The sequence below is a fragment of the Rhinoraja longicauda genome, chromosome 8, assembly GCF_053455715.1.
Source record: "Rhinoraja longicauda isolate Sanriku21f chromosome 8, sRhiLon1.1, whole genome shotgun sequence".
NCBI lineage: Eukaryota > Metazoa > Chordata > Chondrichthyes > Rajiformes > Arhynchobatidae > Rhinoraja > Rhinoraja longicauda.
This window is the reverse complement of record NC_135960.1, coordinates 34,943,581-34,962,814: the sequence shown is the minus strand read 5'-3', so window position 1 is coordinate 34,962,814 and position 19,234 is coordinate 34,943,581. Positions and strand designations below refer to the sequence as shown.

Here is a 19,234-nt window from a genome sequence, read left to right as displayed (position 1 = left end):
TTGCAGAGCAATGCATCTAGAGCCTGAAATGCGCAAGTTTGGCAAGAATGAGAAATTTCATAATGAATGTACATCTTTCCTCACATAAATGATTGACAATGGTTATGCTGAAAGGGTACCAGTGGACCAGCTGAATCGAAGTGATGGAGAACTCTGGTACATCCCTCACCATGGGGTGTATCACTCAAGGAAAGGAACCTTCAGGGTGATCTTTGACTGTGGTGCAGTTTTCAAAGGAACATCACTTATCTGCCAACTGCTGCAGGGTTCAGACCTTACCAACTCACTTATTGTTCTCATCAGATTCAGACAAGAACCAGTTGCTTTGATGGCTGACATCAAAGCAATGTTTCATCAGGTCAAGGTATCAGAAAAGCATATTGACTATCTGTGATTTCTGTGGTGGCCCGATGGTGATATGAAGCAAAATCTTGATGAATGTACATCTTTTTGGAGCCGTGTCGTCATCAAGTTGTGCAAACTTTGCATTAAGAAAAACTGCCGAGGACAACAAAGCTCACTTTCCAGCAGAGGTGACAAACACAGTAAAGAACAACTTCTATGTAGATGATTGTTTAAAATCCATGCCTTTGGAACAGGAAGCAGTTCAAATGGTAAGAGACCTGACTGTGATCTGCCAAATGGGAGGATTCATGCTGTCAAAATGGATCAGCAACAGCCGTGCTGTATTGGCATCCATTCCTCAAGAAAACAGAACCAAAGAGACCAAGGAGTTGGACTTGGACAAAGACAATCTGCCAATGGAAAGAACACTGGGATTGCGCTGGTGCGTTGAAACAGATGTGTTCAAGTTCAGAATTGCTGCACAGGAACGACCATGCACTAGACGTGGCATCTTGTCAGTAGTCGGCTCCATATAAGATCCTTTAGGATCTCTAGCACCATTTACTCTGCCAGCCAAGCTGATTGTGCAGGAGCTCTGCAAGGAAAAACTTGGTGGGGATGAAAATATACCCCAGACCTTCTCTCAGCAATGGACAAGATAGCTAACAGATCTCAACAAGATTGCGGAGTTTAAAGTGGACCAGTGCATGAAGCCCACAAGCTTTGGTCAAATCAGATATGCACAGCTGCACCACTTTTCAGAAATCAGCAAAAGTGGTTACAGTACTGTTTCATATCTAAGACTGGAAAACAATAACAAAGAAGTACATGTTGCATTCATGATGGGAAAATCCAGAGAGGTACCATTAAAACAAATGACGATTCCCAGAATGGAGCTTACAGCTGCAGTCCTAGCTGTCAGAGTTGACACAATGCTGCGAAAAGAATTACAGCTTCAACTGGACAAATCCATCTTCTGGATCGATAGCACAACAGTGCTTAAGTACATCAACAACAAAACCAAATGTTTCCAAACATTTGTAGCAAACAGGATCTCTTTTGTAAGGGATGCTACTGATGTATCACAATGGAGATATTTTATCACAAAGGAAAATCCTGCAGATGAAGTCTCTGGAGGACTAACAGCAGACCACTTCCTAAGCTGTAAAAGATGGATCAAGGGACCAGAGTTTCTCTGTAAGCCAGACAGAGAATGGACAAAAACTCACTTGGAATCTGCAATCTCTGCTAATGATCTAGAAATCAAGCAAGACATCACAATGAACGTCATTGTCAAAAATCTATTGAACCTCACAAACTCTCTGATCACCTATTTCTCATCATGGAGGAATCTGAAGACTGCCGTAGCTTGGCTTCTTAGAGTAAAGCAACACTCTGCGGACAATGTTTATGCCCTGAAGATCTTTTCCAAGCAGAAAGCATAATCATTTCTTTCAGTCAAAAACAAAGATCCAAAGAAGAACTATCAGTACTAGAAGCTGGTAGAAATGGTGTCAAAAGAAACAATCATTTGTACAAACTGGATCCGGTGCTGGATGATGGACTTCTGAGAGTAGGTGGACACCTGAACAGACTAGCGATGCCTGAAGAGGCCAAACATCCTATTATTCTCTCGAAGGACCTTCACATATCAACACTACTGTTACGACATATCCATGAACAGCTCGGACATGGAAGAAATCATGTGCTGTCTCGCCTCCGTAAAAGATACTGGATTATCAAAGCTAACTCCGCTGCAAGAAAAATCATAACAGACTGAATTGTGTGTAACGACAGCAGGGAAGATTGAAGAATCACTAAAGTAGATTAAATACCAACATATAGTACATACCTTTCTTTGTTGATAATGTGTAAAGATTTTATAGCTCCTTCGTTATATACGTAGAACAATTAGGGGCCGGTGTGTAGGTGCCATTAATGTTTACACTAGCTACTGTTGGCATATTGTATTATTTTGACTAGATATATCTTGCCATATTATTTTGGACACTTGGGGGCGGTCATTAGATGCACAGGATGGTGTGTATACGAGTATAAGGGACAGGGAGTAGCAGACACAGGGAGGGAGAGCATACAGTTCTCACTAGACCTGGAAAAGAACAGACCTGGACAGTCCAACGACTGGACAGACCCGAAACCTGGAACCAGACCAGGGATAGAGCAACCAGCTATGACTTGTATGCGAAATAAGTAAAGCCTGGTATGTTCATCTCCTTGTTTGTACAACTACTTCATTAAACAACTAATTAAACTGGAAATAATGACTGGAAGATCTGTTCTGTTGGGTCTGTGAAAGATCACTTGTTCTCCACGTGTAGTAATGGCAAATGGAAAAGAAGTAATTGAAAAAAATCGGAAAGTTGCCAATACACTGCATATAATCTATGTAATCTTTTACTGACAAAAACCTCCTGAGGGAACATTATAGATGGACATTACATACTTTGGTATCTGGCTCTTCATGTCCTGTTCGGAGATGAACTTGGGCCTCCTCCGGACTTCTCTGTGAGTGCCAATGTGTGCATTTATTTGCTGCATGGCTGAATGGAAGGAGCAGGGGAGAGAAAAACTGGATTCAGATCATGATCAATTTTTACTCAGAGAAGAAATTCTGACTAGTTTTCATATTTCATTAAGGAATGTTTTCCATGCATCAGATAATTGAAACCCGTTATTTTAAAGTGACAGCACCTTTAAAATTCAGCTCGTATTTGTATTTTCCTGCAGTGAACTCCACCTTCCCATTGCTGTCTGCCAAAAATGCCTTCTCCAGCTCCGTGGATGTTACGCTCGCAAAAGAGTGCCCCATTTCCTGTTTTACAACAAAAAAAAGGGAAAAAAAATGTTTGTTTTATATTCATAAGGTCATAAGTGATACGAGTAGACTTGATGGGCCGAATGATCTAATTCTACCATTCAGTCCATCAAGTCTACTCCGCCATTCAATTATGGCTGATCTATCTCTCCCTCCTAACCCCATTCTCCTGCCTTCTCCCCATAACCTCTGAGACCTCAGCAAGAGAAATTAATTTGAATTCCACCAAAGTAATGGAGAATTTAAATTGCGTTGATTTTAGTCATTTGTGACAAATGCAGAACATATTAACTGAGTGGCTGGATCATTTCAAATGGCATTTTAAGTCAATCTCTTTGCTTTGGACTCACAGAGCAGGTACACCAGCAGGTTTATTTTCCTGTTTTATGTTAGATGGGTGAAATATAGCAATTTCACGGTCGCCAGTATAAATGCTAATCTTTCTTTATAATTCTGTAATTGAATCAACTGAATGTATTTGCTGTTGGGGGATTTAGATCGATCCTCTGGTTTGTAATTCAAGGGTCTGGATTACATTATCTGATAATTTAACCATTTATCCCCTGTTCTTTTCAGAGAAAGAAATTACAAACGGTGTGGTCCCAAGATGATCCTCACTACACGGAGGAGATTGATTGCCACTGAATTCAATTGATGGGATCCTCTTGATCTTACAGCCAAATCCCACTCTGACGATATGATTAGTCACTCTCATCTAAGCTCAGGAATTCAGCTTCTTTAGCTGTCTTCTGGACTAAGACCAAGTGGTCCCAGCAGAACCCAAAGTGAGATTCTTTCAACAGAATATTAGTAACAGCCTCTCAAATATACTGTAAACAAGATCTTCCATCACTTCGACTGATGGGGCATCAATTGGCTTGAACAGATTTATCCCACATTTCGTGGACAAGATATACCTGGCCAATTTGTCAGGCAGGTATCAGTGATGTGCAGCTTAATAGGGGATCTAACAGCTCTGATATGCAAATCTACAAAAGCAAGCATGAAAATAGAGATAGAAATGTGATGAAATAATAAAAAGGATGTCTGATAAAGTTCAGGTGCATAACTCAAGTAAGAATCAGTTTAAATACAGTCTGCTAAGAGAGGAGGTGAAAAAAAGGCAGGCAAACCAAGAGTGTACGAATTGACAATAGACAATAGAATAAAATTTAGAATAATAATAAATAGAATAACAAAAGGAGCCCTATACACACGAGAATAGTAAATGAAAGTAGGCAGAGGACAATAAAGATTAAGGAAATGGAGGGCAGAGCTGAAATACCCTATGAGTATTTTACTTTTCCAAGGATGTGAATACAGGCATCCCCCAACTTGCATAAGAGGCGATTTATGTAAACTTGCATTTACGAAAACAATTCACAATAGGTGGTCCTGTTTCCTGACTGACATGTTATTGCAACGGGACTTCCCATCAGCTTCAAAGATATAAAGATCGTAAGTGATAGGAGGAGAATTAGGCCATTTAGCCCATCAAGTCTACTCCACCATTCAATCATGACTAATCCATCTCTCCCTCCTACCACGTTCTCCTGCCTTCTCCCCATAACCTCTCATATCTATACTAATCGAGTATAGCCAGGGCTCACTGCTCTTCCAGTTTCGGCCACTGTCTGTGCATCACTGGGAAGAATAGCAAGAATGAGGGAGGTGGTGAAGAGCAAATCCCAACTGAGTCACTGACATCCTCCTCAAGGTGCACCAGCAAGCCCAGCTGATGCACTGGCTGATTGATGTTGCTGTGGCTCATTTTGTAGCCCTTGGCCAACAGCGCTTTCTTCAGGCCGCCACCATCAACAGGGTGACCTCAGTCACCTTGGGGCTCCCTCCCCTCTCTCCAGCTGCCGATCCTGTCTGCCATTGCTTTGTCCACTCCACCACACCCTCTTCGACTGCCGCCTCCTCCTCCTCCCACGGAGTTGCCGAGAAGGAGGCGACGATGGAGGGGGCAGTGGACAAACCAACGGTCGGCAGGAAGAAGGGCTAGTATTTTGTTTTGTCTTGATGTCTATCTTCAAGATAAAGAACAGAGACAGCACTTCATGTCATAGTTATCTTTTAATAGTTCCATCTATTAAAATCGCTTCCACAGGCATCGGCATGCTTCTCATTCTTTGAGCAAGGGTGACCTCAGAAGGTGATTTGTGACAATGGGACACAGTTTGCTTCGAAAGAATTCAAGGGGTTGGCAGAGTGAGAAGCTTGTAGAAGACAAGATATCTTAGTGAGCTAGGCCATGATAGTTACAAAACGACTTGCGTGATCTCCCAATCCTCCCAAGAGGAAGATGTTAAAGCACAAGAAAATGACAATTGTCATTTGTCAGGGAGAGGGATGGGGAGGGGGAGGGAAGGGGAGGGGGAGGGAAGGAGGGAGATCCAAAATCTTTCTGGATTATCAGTTTATTCCAGACCAATGGAGGTCACGTAACAATTAAACGACAATACACCCATGGCCCACTAACGACCCCCACCCCCATGTCTCTAAAGCACCATAGTGCCAGAAAGGTAAATAAAACAAATATAAAACCTAAACTGAATATGAATGGAATGACCTGCCGATCCATCCAGTTTCCATCATCTCTCCAGCCGTGTAGAGCCCCGGATTTTAACCATACTTGTAAATTTCCCCGGTATGAGACGAATAAAGGAATATATTATTATTATATTATTATACTCCCGACTCACAAAATGCACCACTTTCACCACTTAATTTTCTTTTTTTTTGAGATAAATTTTTTATTGGAGATAGGTACATCTTTACAGTCATACATTTTTAAATTGATAATATTGTCAATTATTATTATATTGTCTCCAATACTTTTTGTCCCCTTTTTTTTTTAAAAACTAGATAGAACTAAAGAAATAGATGAAGTAAGGAAAGAAAAGAGAGAGAAGCAAAATAAAAACAAAAACAAGAACAAATTGTAAGGATAAGGAAAAAGTTAGTTAAAGAAGAATGGAGAAATTTATTAAAATAACAAAAACTTCATTCGAGATATATACGTACATTTCAAAGTATAGCATTTCATCCATTCTTTAGTCCGAGTGCTAGTCAGGTTCCTGTGCTGAACCATTCTGACCCTTTAAGTAATCAATAAAAGGAGACCATATTCCAATGAATAATTCCTGTTTGTCCAACAGGGAAAATCTGATTCTTTCCACGTTTAAGGTCTCCGTCATTTCTATAATCCACATTTTGATTGTGGGGACCGTAGGGCCTTTCCAAAATTTTAGAATTAATTTTTTTCCCGTTATTAAACTATAATCCATAAAGTTTCTTTGTGTTGTTCTAAATGTTTGATTTAATTCTAATATTCCGAGTATAATTAATTTTGGATCTGGGTCCAATTGTGTGCTGGTTACTTTAGATATTATGCTAAAAATATTTACCCAGAATTTTTTAATTTTTATACAGTTTGCGAACATATGAAATAATGTAGCTTCTAAATGTTCACATTTATCACATTTAGGTGAGTAATTTTCTATACTCAAAGGAATAAAAGGTTCATCTATGCAACTTGGTGTGATTAATTTCGGCAGGGTATTATTCTGGTGAACCCGTGTCTCATTTCCTCCCCCTAGTGGTGCAGAAATGAACACAACACTCTTGATCGAGCCTCAATAGAGTTTTACACAACTACGATGCATCTTCCAAACTATTGTGACCCTTCTGTTTGGAAGTTCTGTTTGAAAACTAGAAATAAGCACTATGAAGACACTCACCTGCTTTCCATATTCAATCCACTTTCCAAACTCATCCTTCCAGAACCACAGCCATTCAGTGGTGAAGATGTGATGTGGTTTTGTTACAGAGGAGACTGTGGAAAGGCGCCGGACTTGACTCAAACCGCTTTTCATTGTTTCAAAATTAACATTCACAGATCTGTGATAAGGATATATCAAAATATGGGAATACATTTATAATGTGTCTGGAATAGTTTTCATCATGGATAGTCAAGTCAAACAATACAGCCAGCCCTACAACCATCACCCCAGACAATTATTACCACCATGCATATGTTGCAGTGATTAATCACAAAAAATAGGGAAACAGGGAAAGCAGGTAAAGGAAGAAACCAGAGGCATAAGGGACAGGCCTAAATCAGTCACCTGTCGGAGCCAAGAGCTTGACTCCATTTTCTACCATGTGTTCACAGATCAAGACTGCATGGTGACAACTTCTTAATTATTTTTTTACATACATCTTGGAATGTTACCTCTGCCTCATTACTTCAAGGTGGCAATGGTTGTGGGAATCTTCTCTGAACCATGTCAGTCCCTGGTTGTGATGGCATTCCCCTGCACAAACCAAGTCACGGAGGAGTCCCAGCATCTTTTACTTCATCTCCAGGGATTGGGGGAATAGTCTGGTTTTATAGGTTCTGATGTGGCAGGTGAGGCCAGTCAGAATGTCTGATAGGGCATGTGGGAGATTAGTTTATGAGATGCTGCAGTCTTGCTGTTTATGCAGGGCTTCTGTGTGCTCCAAATCTATGTTCTCGATATTCTGAATGTACCTTCTGCACTTTGAATGACCCAGGTAAAATACTGACCCAGATCATTCATGAGTTGGATTGTCACTACAAGGGCCAAACTAACGCAACCAGAGCTTCTATTATCATATGCACCCAGCCTTACCCAATCGTTGCTGGATTCAGACCATGGACCACAGCACTATTCCATATCCCTGGAATTCCTTGGCTAAGAAACATTCTAATAGTTTATATATCTTGGGTATGCATCAAAAGTGTAGCTGAGCTTTTACTCAACAATTAAACATTAAACACCCTTGGGATAAAACTAGCTGTACCTGGTCTCGTTTGGATCACAGTAGTCCTTTTCAATCTGCTCCATATTTGGGAGATCTCTCCACAGTTCGTTGCAAATCTGCCATTGATAAGGAAGCTTGAAGTGAACTCTGATACACTTATCTGTATGATGCAGAATCAGCAAGAAGAGATTAGTTTAAATACATCACATATGATGCTTTGATCAAAATAACTTTCCACTTCAGCGTGCTTCAACATTCACCCAAATATTCAACATCTTTCAAAGAGGATACAAGGACCAGCTTCAGTCAAAATTAAATCAGTATTCCAATTTCAAGTGTTATATTTTTTCAAGGCACAAGATACTGCAAGTTTTAAGAGACAATAAGAGACTGAAACAATAGAGGGGAAATGACCAGAATAAAGAGGTGAAGGGGGATGAGTAGGACAAGAGCTGGCAAGCTTTAGATGGATCCAGGTGAGGAGAGGATAGTTGGCAAATAGTTGGCAGGTGGGAGGAAAAGGTGAAAATAACAGATTTTGTTTTCAGCTTTAAGAAACAAAATTCTGGATTGCACAAAAAGGGACGACAACAAATACAGAACACGGAATTCTTGAGCAATGTGTTTGGGATGTTATGTAAATTAAAGTACTCTCTCCGGGAAATGGGGCAAAGTTGCCCAGATGGACCTTGAGGGAAAGTAGGAAATCCAAAATATTAGAAAACGATGGAAGAGAAGATTACTGAGGTTTATTTATTTTGCTGGGCAGACAAGGTATAAGAAGGTTTTTTTAAATTTCAGGGACAAGAGAAAGTTCCGATTGGTAGAGAAGTTCACCTTTATGGAAGACAAAGATATCAGGAGTATCTCAACACTTTGTTTGGACCATTTTACAGACTCTCAATTTCAGGCTGTTAATCTTCATAATTTACAGAATTATAGGTAGAAGTCATTTCTTAAGGGGCACAGTGGATAGCAAGTAGAGCCGCTGCCTCACAGTGCCAGGCTCAATCCTGACCTTGGATGCTACCTGTATGGAGTTTACATGTTATCCCTGTGACTGCATAGGTTTCTCCTGGGTACTGGTTTCCTCCCATCTTCCAAAGACATGCGGGTTGGTAGGTTAATTGGCAGCTGTAAATTGTCCCCAGCATATGGGCGAGGAGTAGAGGGGAGTTGATGAGAATGTGGGGAGAATAAAAGTTTAGGATTGTATAGATGGGTGGTTGATAAGTCAGCAGGGACTCGGTAACCCAAAGGGCCTGTTTCCGTGTTGAATGACACCAACTCCAGTATTAAGACATGTTTGTGATTTGTTTTCCTTCTGAGTTTGACTTAAAAGTACATAAACACCGTAACTAAATTCTGCAGACTCAATACTAGATTTGAGATACAAGGGCTGAGTACATCAAAAATATGTGCAAAACAATTTCATAACATCTATTTAATATAGCCAGGAATTGCTAAGGCAGCAGTAATAATTTTATACCTTGCCATTTCTTCATGCAAGGAACCAAGATGACTGACTGACCAACGATGAAAGCATCAAGGCTCAGCTCATCAGAAGAGGAACAATTGCCTTGGTCATTAAACAGAGTAATAGCACAAACAAATCGAAAGACAAAGTACGTCTCAGGAGGGCACATCAAGGGTCCACTCTTAAATGATTGCATAGGAAGCTAATGAAGCAGACTACTTGATTAATTGAGACCCTTTCTCACATCTACATTATCCAGAATGACGTTGAGCTCGAGTCTTTTTGAGTTGGACTCAGCCAGACAAGGGCAGAGTATTTCACCCTTCACCTGCCAAGTAAGGGATAGAAATGCTTTGGCCATCAGGAGGTGAATCACAAGATAACCAGCCTCTGACTTGCCGTGCTATTTATCAAGTTGCTCGTGATAACTTTATGAACAAGAATGACCCACAGAATATTGATGGTAGGTACCTGATCATGGTAATGACATTAACTTTCCTCATAATGCTAACTTGTAAGAGGCTTGCTTCTTAGAGTCATTGTCTGATTTTTTTTTGGTATGGATGTTACTTGTCACTTAACAGTCCGTGTCTAAATGTTGTCTAGGTCTCACTGTATGCCATTTGGACTACATTATTTGCTAAGGAATTACAGATAGAATTGTTCATAGTGCAAAAATCAGTTAACATTCCTACTTGCGACTCTACAATGAAAGAAATGTAATTGATGAAGCTGCTAAAGATGACACTGCCCTGATGATCTCCTGTAGGGATGTCCTAAGATTGGGATGATTGACCAACTACCACAGTCACTTTACTGTTGCGGCAAGATTCCAACTTTTGAGCCAATTAACATTAGCCCGGTGTAAAAGGAATACCAGTCCATAGGGAATTGAAATGTGGTTTTCGAGAAGACAGTTGGGTATGAAAGTATCAGATGGACTTTAGGGCAACTGGATATGGAAGGAAAAGCTTATTAATCATTACGAGAATGCATCATTTATCTAAGCAGTATGATCTATCTTACATTTCATGGGTTATGATTGCAACATCAGCACGAAAAAAGTGTCAGGATAGACCACCAAACCAAATAGGAATATAGCGGAACTCAGTATTGCCAATTTGAGATGACTTCAGAAGCCTTTTTCCTGTCGCTGTCTTGTATTCCAGGAATTGAGTTACATGTCTCCACCATATTCCCCATCCAATTCTATTCACACTAACAGGACCTAATGTTGAAGCCAATTTATAACAGGCCTGTGAAAATCCAATTTCTATACCGTTTGCCTCAAGTATATTTCTGTGATTTTATAATCAGTATTCTTTTGACATTTACCTGAGATAATGCTAGGACCAATCCTAAAGCCAATTTATATTAAAGTGGGGAGAGATTTTAAACTTTACTTTGGACTTTAGAGATACAGCACAGAAACAGGCCCTTTGGCCCACCAAGTCTGCGCTGACCAATGATCACTGATCATTGAACACTAAAACTATCCTAAACACTAGAGGCAATTTACAGAACACAATTAACCTACAAACTAGCACATCTTTGGAGTGTGGGAGGAAACCAGAGTACCCGGTGAAAACCCACGTGGACACAGGGAGAACGTATAAACTCCATGCATACAGCACCCAGAGTCAGGATGGAATCCAGGTCTCTGGTGCTGCAAGGCAAAAGCTTTACCGCTGCACCATTGTGCCGTCCAATGGTCAGATTTGGATTAGGTTGGATAGGATTATCACATGCAGTTAAACTTTCTTTTAAAAATCTAACTTTAATGCCTCTCTTACTGAAATATTCTTCTAGAAAATTGAAAGTACAAGGGTAGGTTTGGGATGGGACCATCCACACAAATGTAAAGTTTCCCTTCAACTAGATGATACAATAGTGGGTGGTATTACAGAGTGAAGATGGGTGTGAAAAATTGCAGCAGGATCTTGATCAGTTGGCCAGGTGGGTTGAGGAATGGTTTATGGAATTTAATAGAAGTTGGGAGGTCATGTTTCAGTTATACAAGACGTTGGTGAGGTCACATTTAAGAGTATTGTATTCAGTTCTGGGCACCGTTATAGGAAAGATGTTGTCAAGCTGGAAAGGAAACAGAGAAGATTTACGAGGATGTTGACAGGACTCATGGGTCTGAGCTATTGGGAGAGGTTGAGTAGGCTGCGACTCTATTGGAGTGCAGGAGGATGAAGGGTGATCTTATAGAGGTGTACAAAATTATGAGAGGAATAGATCAGGTTGATGCACAGTCTCTTACCCAGAAATGGGGAATTGAGGACTAGAGGACACGTTTAAGGTGAACTAGAAATGATTTATTAGGAATCTGAGAGGTAACTTTTTCCACACAGAAGGTGGGGGGTGTATGGAATGAGCTGCCACATGAGGTAGTTAGGGCAGGGACTATCACAACGTTTAAGAAACAATTAGACAAATAAATGGAAGAACAGGTTTGGAAGGATATGGGCCAAAAGCAGGCAGGTGGGACTCGTGTAGCTGGTCTCTAATTCTAACTTGCTTCCTTTGGAAAAACACTGTTTATATGCAGTGGGCATAATTATTTTTCCTGCTTCGGAGATCGATCCTGTTAGACTTTAGTACCTTTAAAACTACAATTCTTCCAGACAAAATAGAGACAAATCTCCTCACTGGCCGCATCCTCACTCGAGTTGCTCGAAGAGAGTCGGGACCGAGATCTCCTCCCTGTGGGTGATAAATCGTAAAGAGTCAACCTCAAACATTCAGCTGAACTGCTCAACTATAATGATTCTAAAAATGTAGAGGAATTCCTGAGCAGCCCTTTCACCAAAGTCAATTCAGTTGTGGTCGATCATTTAACAGAACCCTGCAGCTCTGAAGAAAGCCGTTGTGCCTGTGCTTATGGTCTGAAAGAGCTCACCACTTGAGTCTCACCACTCTGCATTTTCCCCAATGTCCTACATATTTAGTATTTATCCAATTCTTTTTGAGAAGTTAATATTGAATCTGCATCTGTCACCCCTGTAGAAAATGCATTTCAGATCACAATATAAATCATTTTGCCCATCTTTTCTCTGATGCTAAGGATTATAAATCTTTAGGAATCAACCCTTCTGCTATTATAACCATTGTCAAATATCCCTCCCCCCTCTATATATATATAAATATATGTAGAGTGCTACGTTTACATATCTGTGTGCTGCTGCAAGTAAGAATGTCATTGTTCTGTTTCGGGACATATGACAATAAAACGCTCTTGACTCTCCCTTATCTCCTGAGTATAGTAGGGAACTGAGAGCACATCCTTGCACAAAACCAATATTGAAAGTTATTGTAGAGGAGATGTTGTCATCTACCCACATTATGGATCTATCATTGGTCTGTGGGTAAGGTAGTCATAGATCCAGTGGCAGAGTAGGTACTGATTCCTAGGTCCAGGAGTTTGAAATGAGTTTAGATGGGATTATGATGTTGAATGGATACTATAACATTTGTATGGCTTTAGGAATGGTTTTGTGGGATCTGGCACTAACGTGGGCAAATTGGCCTCGCTTAGATGGGTATCTAGGTTGCTATGGATGAGTCAGGCTGAGGGTTTGTTTCCATGTTACAATTTAGACTCTATGACTCTAAATTGTAGTCTGCATCAGAGATTATCCCATCTTTGGATTTTTTTTTCTGATCCCTAAAGTCCCACTACACTGCAGTGCACATGTGAGAACATTCATAAACTTCTAGTTTCACCATTCCATTAAACTCAACTGCTCTGTATTTTCAACCCCATTTACCCTGGGTAAATATCCCAAATCCCTCAATACTCTTAACGCACATCACCCTTTCAGCATTCAAATGTTCTTCAGCCTCAGTTGGATTTGAGTGCGATGTTTCTGATTTCTGGTATGGAGAGTTGCTTTCTTGCTGCTCCCAACATCCCATTTCCTGAACAGATATCCATTTCCACAGGACATCCCAGTAGAAATTGAGCCAATAGAACTTCCAAATCATCCGAAATAACTCATTTAGCTCATCCTTTAATCTTTTACATGCAAGGAAATACAAGCCAAATACCAACAATCTTCCCTTGAATTTAACAGACCTTTGATATCATGCCGAGACCCTATCCAAGGCCCTCATCTCCTTATAGATGTGCTTTACCCAACACCGAATACAGGTTTCTTATTTGATGCGAGTGGACCTTCATGAAACAGCAGCATAACGTCTGTCCCTGTCCTATTCAGATGAAATCAGTCAATATTCTCTTCGCGGACCCAATTATTTAATACTTCCTTCCTCCTATTTTTAATGATGTCTAATGTTTGCACAGACCTGCCAGAGCTGCCGTCCTGGAGTGCTGGCTGTTCTCACTTGCTTCACCTTTGCAGGCCTTGTAGTTTTTAATGTTGTACAGGTTTTGATAGATTATAGGCAAGCATTTAATCAGCTCCATGCTCAGTTTCTCCAGAACGGAAGATGTGCTACTATCCTGGAAATTATGAGAGCGTTTGCAACATGCCCCAAACTTGCAGGTGCCCTGGGCAAAATGGAGGCAGACATGAAGCTTGGTGCAACAATGCTTGAAGGTACAGTTGCCATACTGTCCAAGGCCCTTGTTGTAGAACACACAAATCTGCAAAAGATAATTGACAAATGCGAGTCTGACATATGTACATATGTCCAACCAACACATTGCAGAACCGCAATACACTGAACATGTGGCAGCAACTCCCCCACTGAAAGCTGCAGAAAAGGGGACATAAGCCCGCCTGGGTGTGCTTTACTTGTGCTTGCTAGCTGTTTTGTTCAGCTGGAAATAAAACATGGCTTTGAGATTGTCCCATTTCAGATGCTGATGTTCAAACAGCTGCTCCAGGTATTATCCTGAAGACGGGATGTTAAATATCTCAGGTAGAATTCACTGTCCAAGAGCAGGTGGCGAGTTCTCATTGGCATTCAAACTGATATTTATCCTTCAACCTAAATCAATATAACACAATGCCTGTACATTATCTTGTTACCAGTTGTGGTAGTTGAATCTGTGCATTGTTACATTACTGGGAGAGATAATAGAGAGAAGTAGGGTTGTATACAAGAAGCCAACATGGACTAGATGGGTTGAACTATTACTGCTGTGCAGTAATAATTCCATTATTCTATGTTTACATTGGTGGCTTCACTTACAAATTACTTCATTGGTTCTTCTGGGACATTCTGGGGTTGTTAAGGAAAGAAAACTGCCTGGGGTTGTTACGGTTGAGCCTTTCTCAATCTTTCATTGCTACTGATGGGAAAATAAACCAATGACTATCTCTGTCAGGCATTTTAAAGGCAATGTAAGGGTTTAAGGAAAGTGCAGCACAAATGGCATTGTCATGGAGAAGTGGTGGAGAGTGTCTCCCCACTTTGGTCAAAGGAAATAAAACATTCCTCAAGGTGCAGCACTCCTAACACAAGTCACCCTGGCTCTAATAAAGGAATTAAATCCACAGCCTTATGGTTCAGGAGACATGAGTGGTCCTACTAAATCCCAGTATTACCCGTGTTCCAGATTCAAACCTGGGAAAATTCCTGTTGATATATCAAAACACTAAATCCATACTGAAATGGTTAAACAACAAAACAGGAAAATTATATATGGAATCCAAAGGTAAAACAGAAAATGGTTGAAGTACACAGCAGGTGAGGTGACATCTGTGAAAAGATTAACAGTTTCATTTAGTTTATTGTCACGTGTACCGAGGTACAACAAAATGTTTTTGCTTTAGGTCAGTAACTTTCATCCTCAGTTAATCTGCAGGGTGACTTGGACAGGTTGTGTGAGTGGGCAGATGCATGGCAGATGCAGTTTAATGGGGATAAATGTGAGGTTATTCACTTTGGTGGTGAGAATAGGAAGGCAGATTATTATCTGAATGGTGTCAAGTTAGGAAAAGGGGACTTACAACGAGATCTGGGTGTCCTAGTGCATCAGTCACGGAGAGGAAGCATGCAGGTACAGCAGGCAGTGAAGAAAGCCAATGGAATGTTGGCCTTCATAACAAGAGGAGTTGAGTATAGGAGCAAAGAGGTCCTTCTACAGTTGTACAGGGCCCTAGTGAGACCGCACCTGGAGTACTGTGTGCAGTTTTGGTCTCCAAATTTGAGGACGAATATTCTTGCTATTGAGGGCGTGCAGCGTAGGTTCACTAGGTTAATTCCCGGAATGGCAGGACTGTCGTATGTTGAAAGACTGGAGCAACTAGGCTTGTATACACTCGAATTTAGAAGGATGAGAGGGGGTCTTAATGAAACATATAAGATTATTAAGGGATTGGACACGTTAGAAGCAGGAAACATGTTCCCAATGTTGGGGGAGTCCAGAACCAGGGGGCACAGTTTAAGAATAAGGGGTAGGCCATTTAGAATGGAGATGAGGGGAAAACTTTTTCTGTCAGAGAGTTGTAAATCTGTGGAATTTGCCTCAGAAGGCAGCGGAGGCTAATTTTCTGGATGCTTTCAAGAGAGAGCTAGATAGAGCTGTTAAAGATAGCGGAGTCAGGGGGTACGGGGAGAAGGCAGGAACTATGTCGCGGCTACTGTTTTTGGGGGACTGTAGATAACTCCCATTAGGGTCTTTTTACCCTTACAATTCCTCATTTCTACCCATACTGATTCTACATCTCCTGATTCTATGTCACCCCTTGCAAGGGAGTGAATATCATTCCTCACCAACAGAGCGACCCCACCCCCTCTGCCCACCTGTCTGTCTTTTCTATATGTTGTGTACCCCTGAATATTCAGTTCCCAGCCCTGGTCCTCTTGTAGCCATGTCTCTGTGATTCCCACAACATCATACTTGCCAACGTCCAACTGAACCTCAAGCTCATCCACTTTATTTTTTATACTTCGCGCATTTAAATACAACTCTAATTTCGGTATTCACCTCCCCTCTCACACCGGTCACAATTGGCCCTGACCTTACTATCTTATCCCTTCTAGAACGTCCCTTCCCATTTATTTGAGAGTCCTTTGCATTTTCTCCTGTATTCGCTTCCCCTTTAACTCCATCTTCATATTCCCAACTTGTCAACCCCTCCCCCCCACTACTTAGTTTAAAGCCACACGTGTAGCACAAGCAAACCTGCCTGCCAGAATGTTGGTTCCCCTGCTGTTAAGGTGTAACCCGTCCCTCTTGTACAGGTCACCCCTACCCCAGAAGATATCCCTGTGGTCTAGAAATCTAAATCCCTGCTCCCTGGACCAGCCCCTCAGCCATACATTCATATCCCCGATCCCTCTGTACCTGCCCTCACCAGCACGAGGTACAGGTAACAGTCCAGAGATAACCACCCTCGACGGCCTACTTCTCAGTCTTCTTCCTAACTCTCTAAACTCACGTTGCAGTATCTCCTTCCTCTTCCTCCCGACGTCGTTCGTGCCCACGTGCACAACTACTTCCGGTTGATCACCTTCCCTCGCTAGGATGTTCTGAAGCCGGTCCGTAATGTCTTGAACCCTGGCACCAGGGAGGCAACAGACCATCCTCGTCCCACCTGCCACCACAGAATCTACTGTCCATACCTTGGACAATGGAGTCACCCATTACTATGGCTCTTCCTGACTTCGGTCTCCCCGGTCGAGTTTCCTTGCCTGGATTAGAGCCGCCAACCTGTCCGCTGCTCGGACTGGAAGCGTCTTCTGCCCCGACAGCTCCCAAGATGGTGTACCTGTTTGCAATAGGCACAGCCACTGGGGTCTCCTGGAGTCCATGTTCACTCACCCCTGAAACGGTCTCCCACCTTCGCTCGACCTGGACCCTTGGTGTGACAGCCTCACAGTAGGTCCTGTCCAGGAAACTCTCACATTCCCGGATGGCCCTGAGGTCATCCAGCTGCTTCTCCAACTCCACCACACGTCCATTCAAGAGCTGCACCTGGACAGTTTTTGCAGGTGTAGCTCCCAGAAGCTCCAGCGGTGTCCCTACCTTCCCATATCCTGCAGGAAACACACTGCACCAACTTATCTGCCATTATTGTCTAAAAAAAAGAAAATCAGGCTCGAAAACAATTGTAACCTCCTCACCTCAGCCTCCTCGCCGAAGACTCGCAGCCAAAGACTCGTACTTTACTCACAGGGCACTTCCCTCAACAGGGCTGCACCGCTTGTGCAAGTCTTGTTAAAATCAGTCTCTAAATTACCTAATTGACCAATTTGACAAACTTCCAATTTAATTGATCAGCCAATACACGCACTCACTTCTATCGTGTCTTGCTGACAAGCTTGGAGGTATGTGCTTTATTGACTGCTGGCTAGCGTCCCTTTGGCGCTCTTTTTAAACTGTCTTTCTACCAGCGATTAACACTCACTTACTTTGCTCGCTTTCAGCCAACGGTCGTCCTTGCTCCTTCTTTCCCGACCTTTTCCTTATCCAGGAACAAGTCCACTTGACCAGTAACCCTTCCAGAACCCAAAATATAAATTCCCTCCACCACTGCAGAATACACTCCAATTATGTACCCAGGCTACTCTTGAGAATCTATGCTATTAGCTGATATAGGCAATTAGAGATATTGATATTTTGGTGTAGTTGAGATGGTTTCTTTTGTTGTTTTAGCTAATATAAAATAAATGCTTATTTTCAGTGGAAAGCAGTAAGATGGATGCTTGTGGCAGAAATGTTATCCTTGGGAACGGAATGTGTTTGTCCCTTTATGAATGATAAGGAGTATACAGAAGAGTAGGGGCTCTTGTTCTTAAATTACTCCCCCACTCCTCTGTCTGACTGTGTGAGTGCTGTGTATTAAAACAGTAAAGCAAGGTCATGCAGCTGCGAGATTGCTCGTGTATAGAGATAAAGAAAGTTTCTTTCTTAGTAACAACTCCTTATATGGGTGCGTGTGAAAGTAGGAAAAGTTTTGAATCCACTCTAGGTAAATTGATGCGTTTCCCCAAAAGCATGTGACTTATATTAATGGTTTGGTTTCTGAGCACGTGACCTGTATTAATGATTTTGTTTTCTCTGTTACCATAAAAACTGTATTAGAATGGTAATGGGTCCTTAATTTTATCTGTTTCGCCCCTTTTTCCTTTCTGTATAAAAAAGTAAACAATCGTGGAAAAGTTGTTCTTCCCCTCTCCTGAGTTGAGATCTTTTCAGACACTAGTATTGTGTCTGGAGATCCTCACGGCAAGAACCCCACTGTGGAATAAATCTGATGTGCTCATCCAGTATTACGTGTGATTATTCAGACTAAGGTAAAGAACTCGGATTATCACTCTGACACCACCTCCTAAGCCTGTAACCTCTAACACCACGAAGGACGGGGGCAGGAGATGCAAGGGATCACCACCATCTGGAGATTCCCTCACACACCACTTGACTTAGAAATATTTATTGTTCCTTCATTGTTACTAGGTCTATATCCTGGAACACCCTTCTGAACACCACTGTGGAAGTACCCTCATCAGAAGGACTGCAACAATTCAAGGCAGCAGCTCACCACTACTTTCTCACGGGCAATTGGGGATGGGTAACAAATGCCGGTGTTGGCCAGATCCATAAAAATGAATAAATAAAACATGGTTACATTTCCCATGTGTTTTCACAAATGTGTGATCAAACAAAATTTGACACTGAACTAGACGAAGAAATAAGCAACCAAATTATTTTTCTCAAAGAGATTTTAGTCACTATGAGAGGCAGAGAGGCTGAATGAGGATATTCTAGTGCCTCCGGCTTGTATAGCTGAAGTTAAAGGACAAACATAAAGAATGAATAAGAAGATAAACTGTGCGGGTGTAGAGATCGGAGATTTATCGGT

The 19,234-nt window shown here is 41.6% G+C and overlaps 1 protein-coding gene and 1 long non-coding RNA gene across 2 annotated transcripts in view; one reads left to right on the top strand and one right to left on the bottom strand.

Annotated features, from left to right (window-relative positions):
• LOC144595847 (uncharacterized) overlaps positions 1–5,496 on the top strand; it is a 36,187-nt gene extending 30,691 nt beyond the window's left edge. The window contains exon 3 of the long non-coding RNA XR_013547543.1: positions 3,758–5,496. This is a non-coding gene — a long non-coding RNA (uncharacterized LOC144595847). The remainder of the gene's footprint in view (positions 1–3,757) is intronic.
• The window catches only part of LOC144595844 (protein mono-ADP-ribosyltransferase PARP12-like), a 53,782-nt gene that overhangs the window by 21,873 nt on the left and 12,675 nt on the right, over positions 1–19,234 (bottom strand). Inside the window, exons 3-8 of the mRNA XM_078403603.1 lie at positions 13,764–14,064; positions 12,060–12,161; positions 8,015–8,135; positions 6,928–7,087; positions 3,058–3,178; positions 2,810–2,906 (exon numbers count right to left, since the gene is read on the bottom strand). Coding sequence (XP_078259729.1) covers positions 2,810–2,906; positions 3,058–3,178; positions 6,928–7,087; positions 8,015–8,135; positions 12,060–12,161; positions 13,764–14,064 — 902 coding nt within the window. The remainder of the gene's footprint in view (positions 1–2,809; positions 2,907–3,057; positions 3,179–6,927; positions 7,088–8,014; positions 8,136–12,059; positions 12,162–13,763; positions 14,065–19,234) is intronic.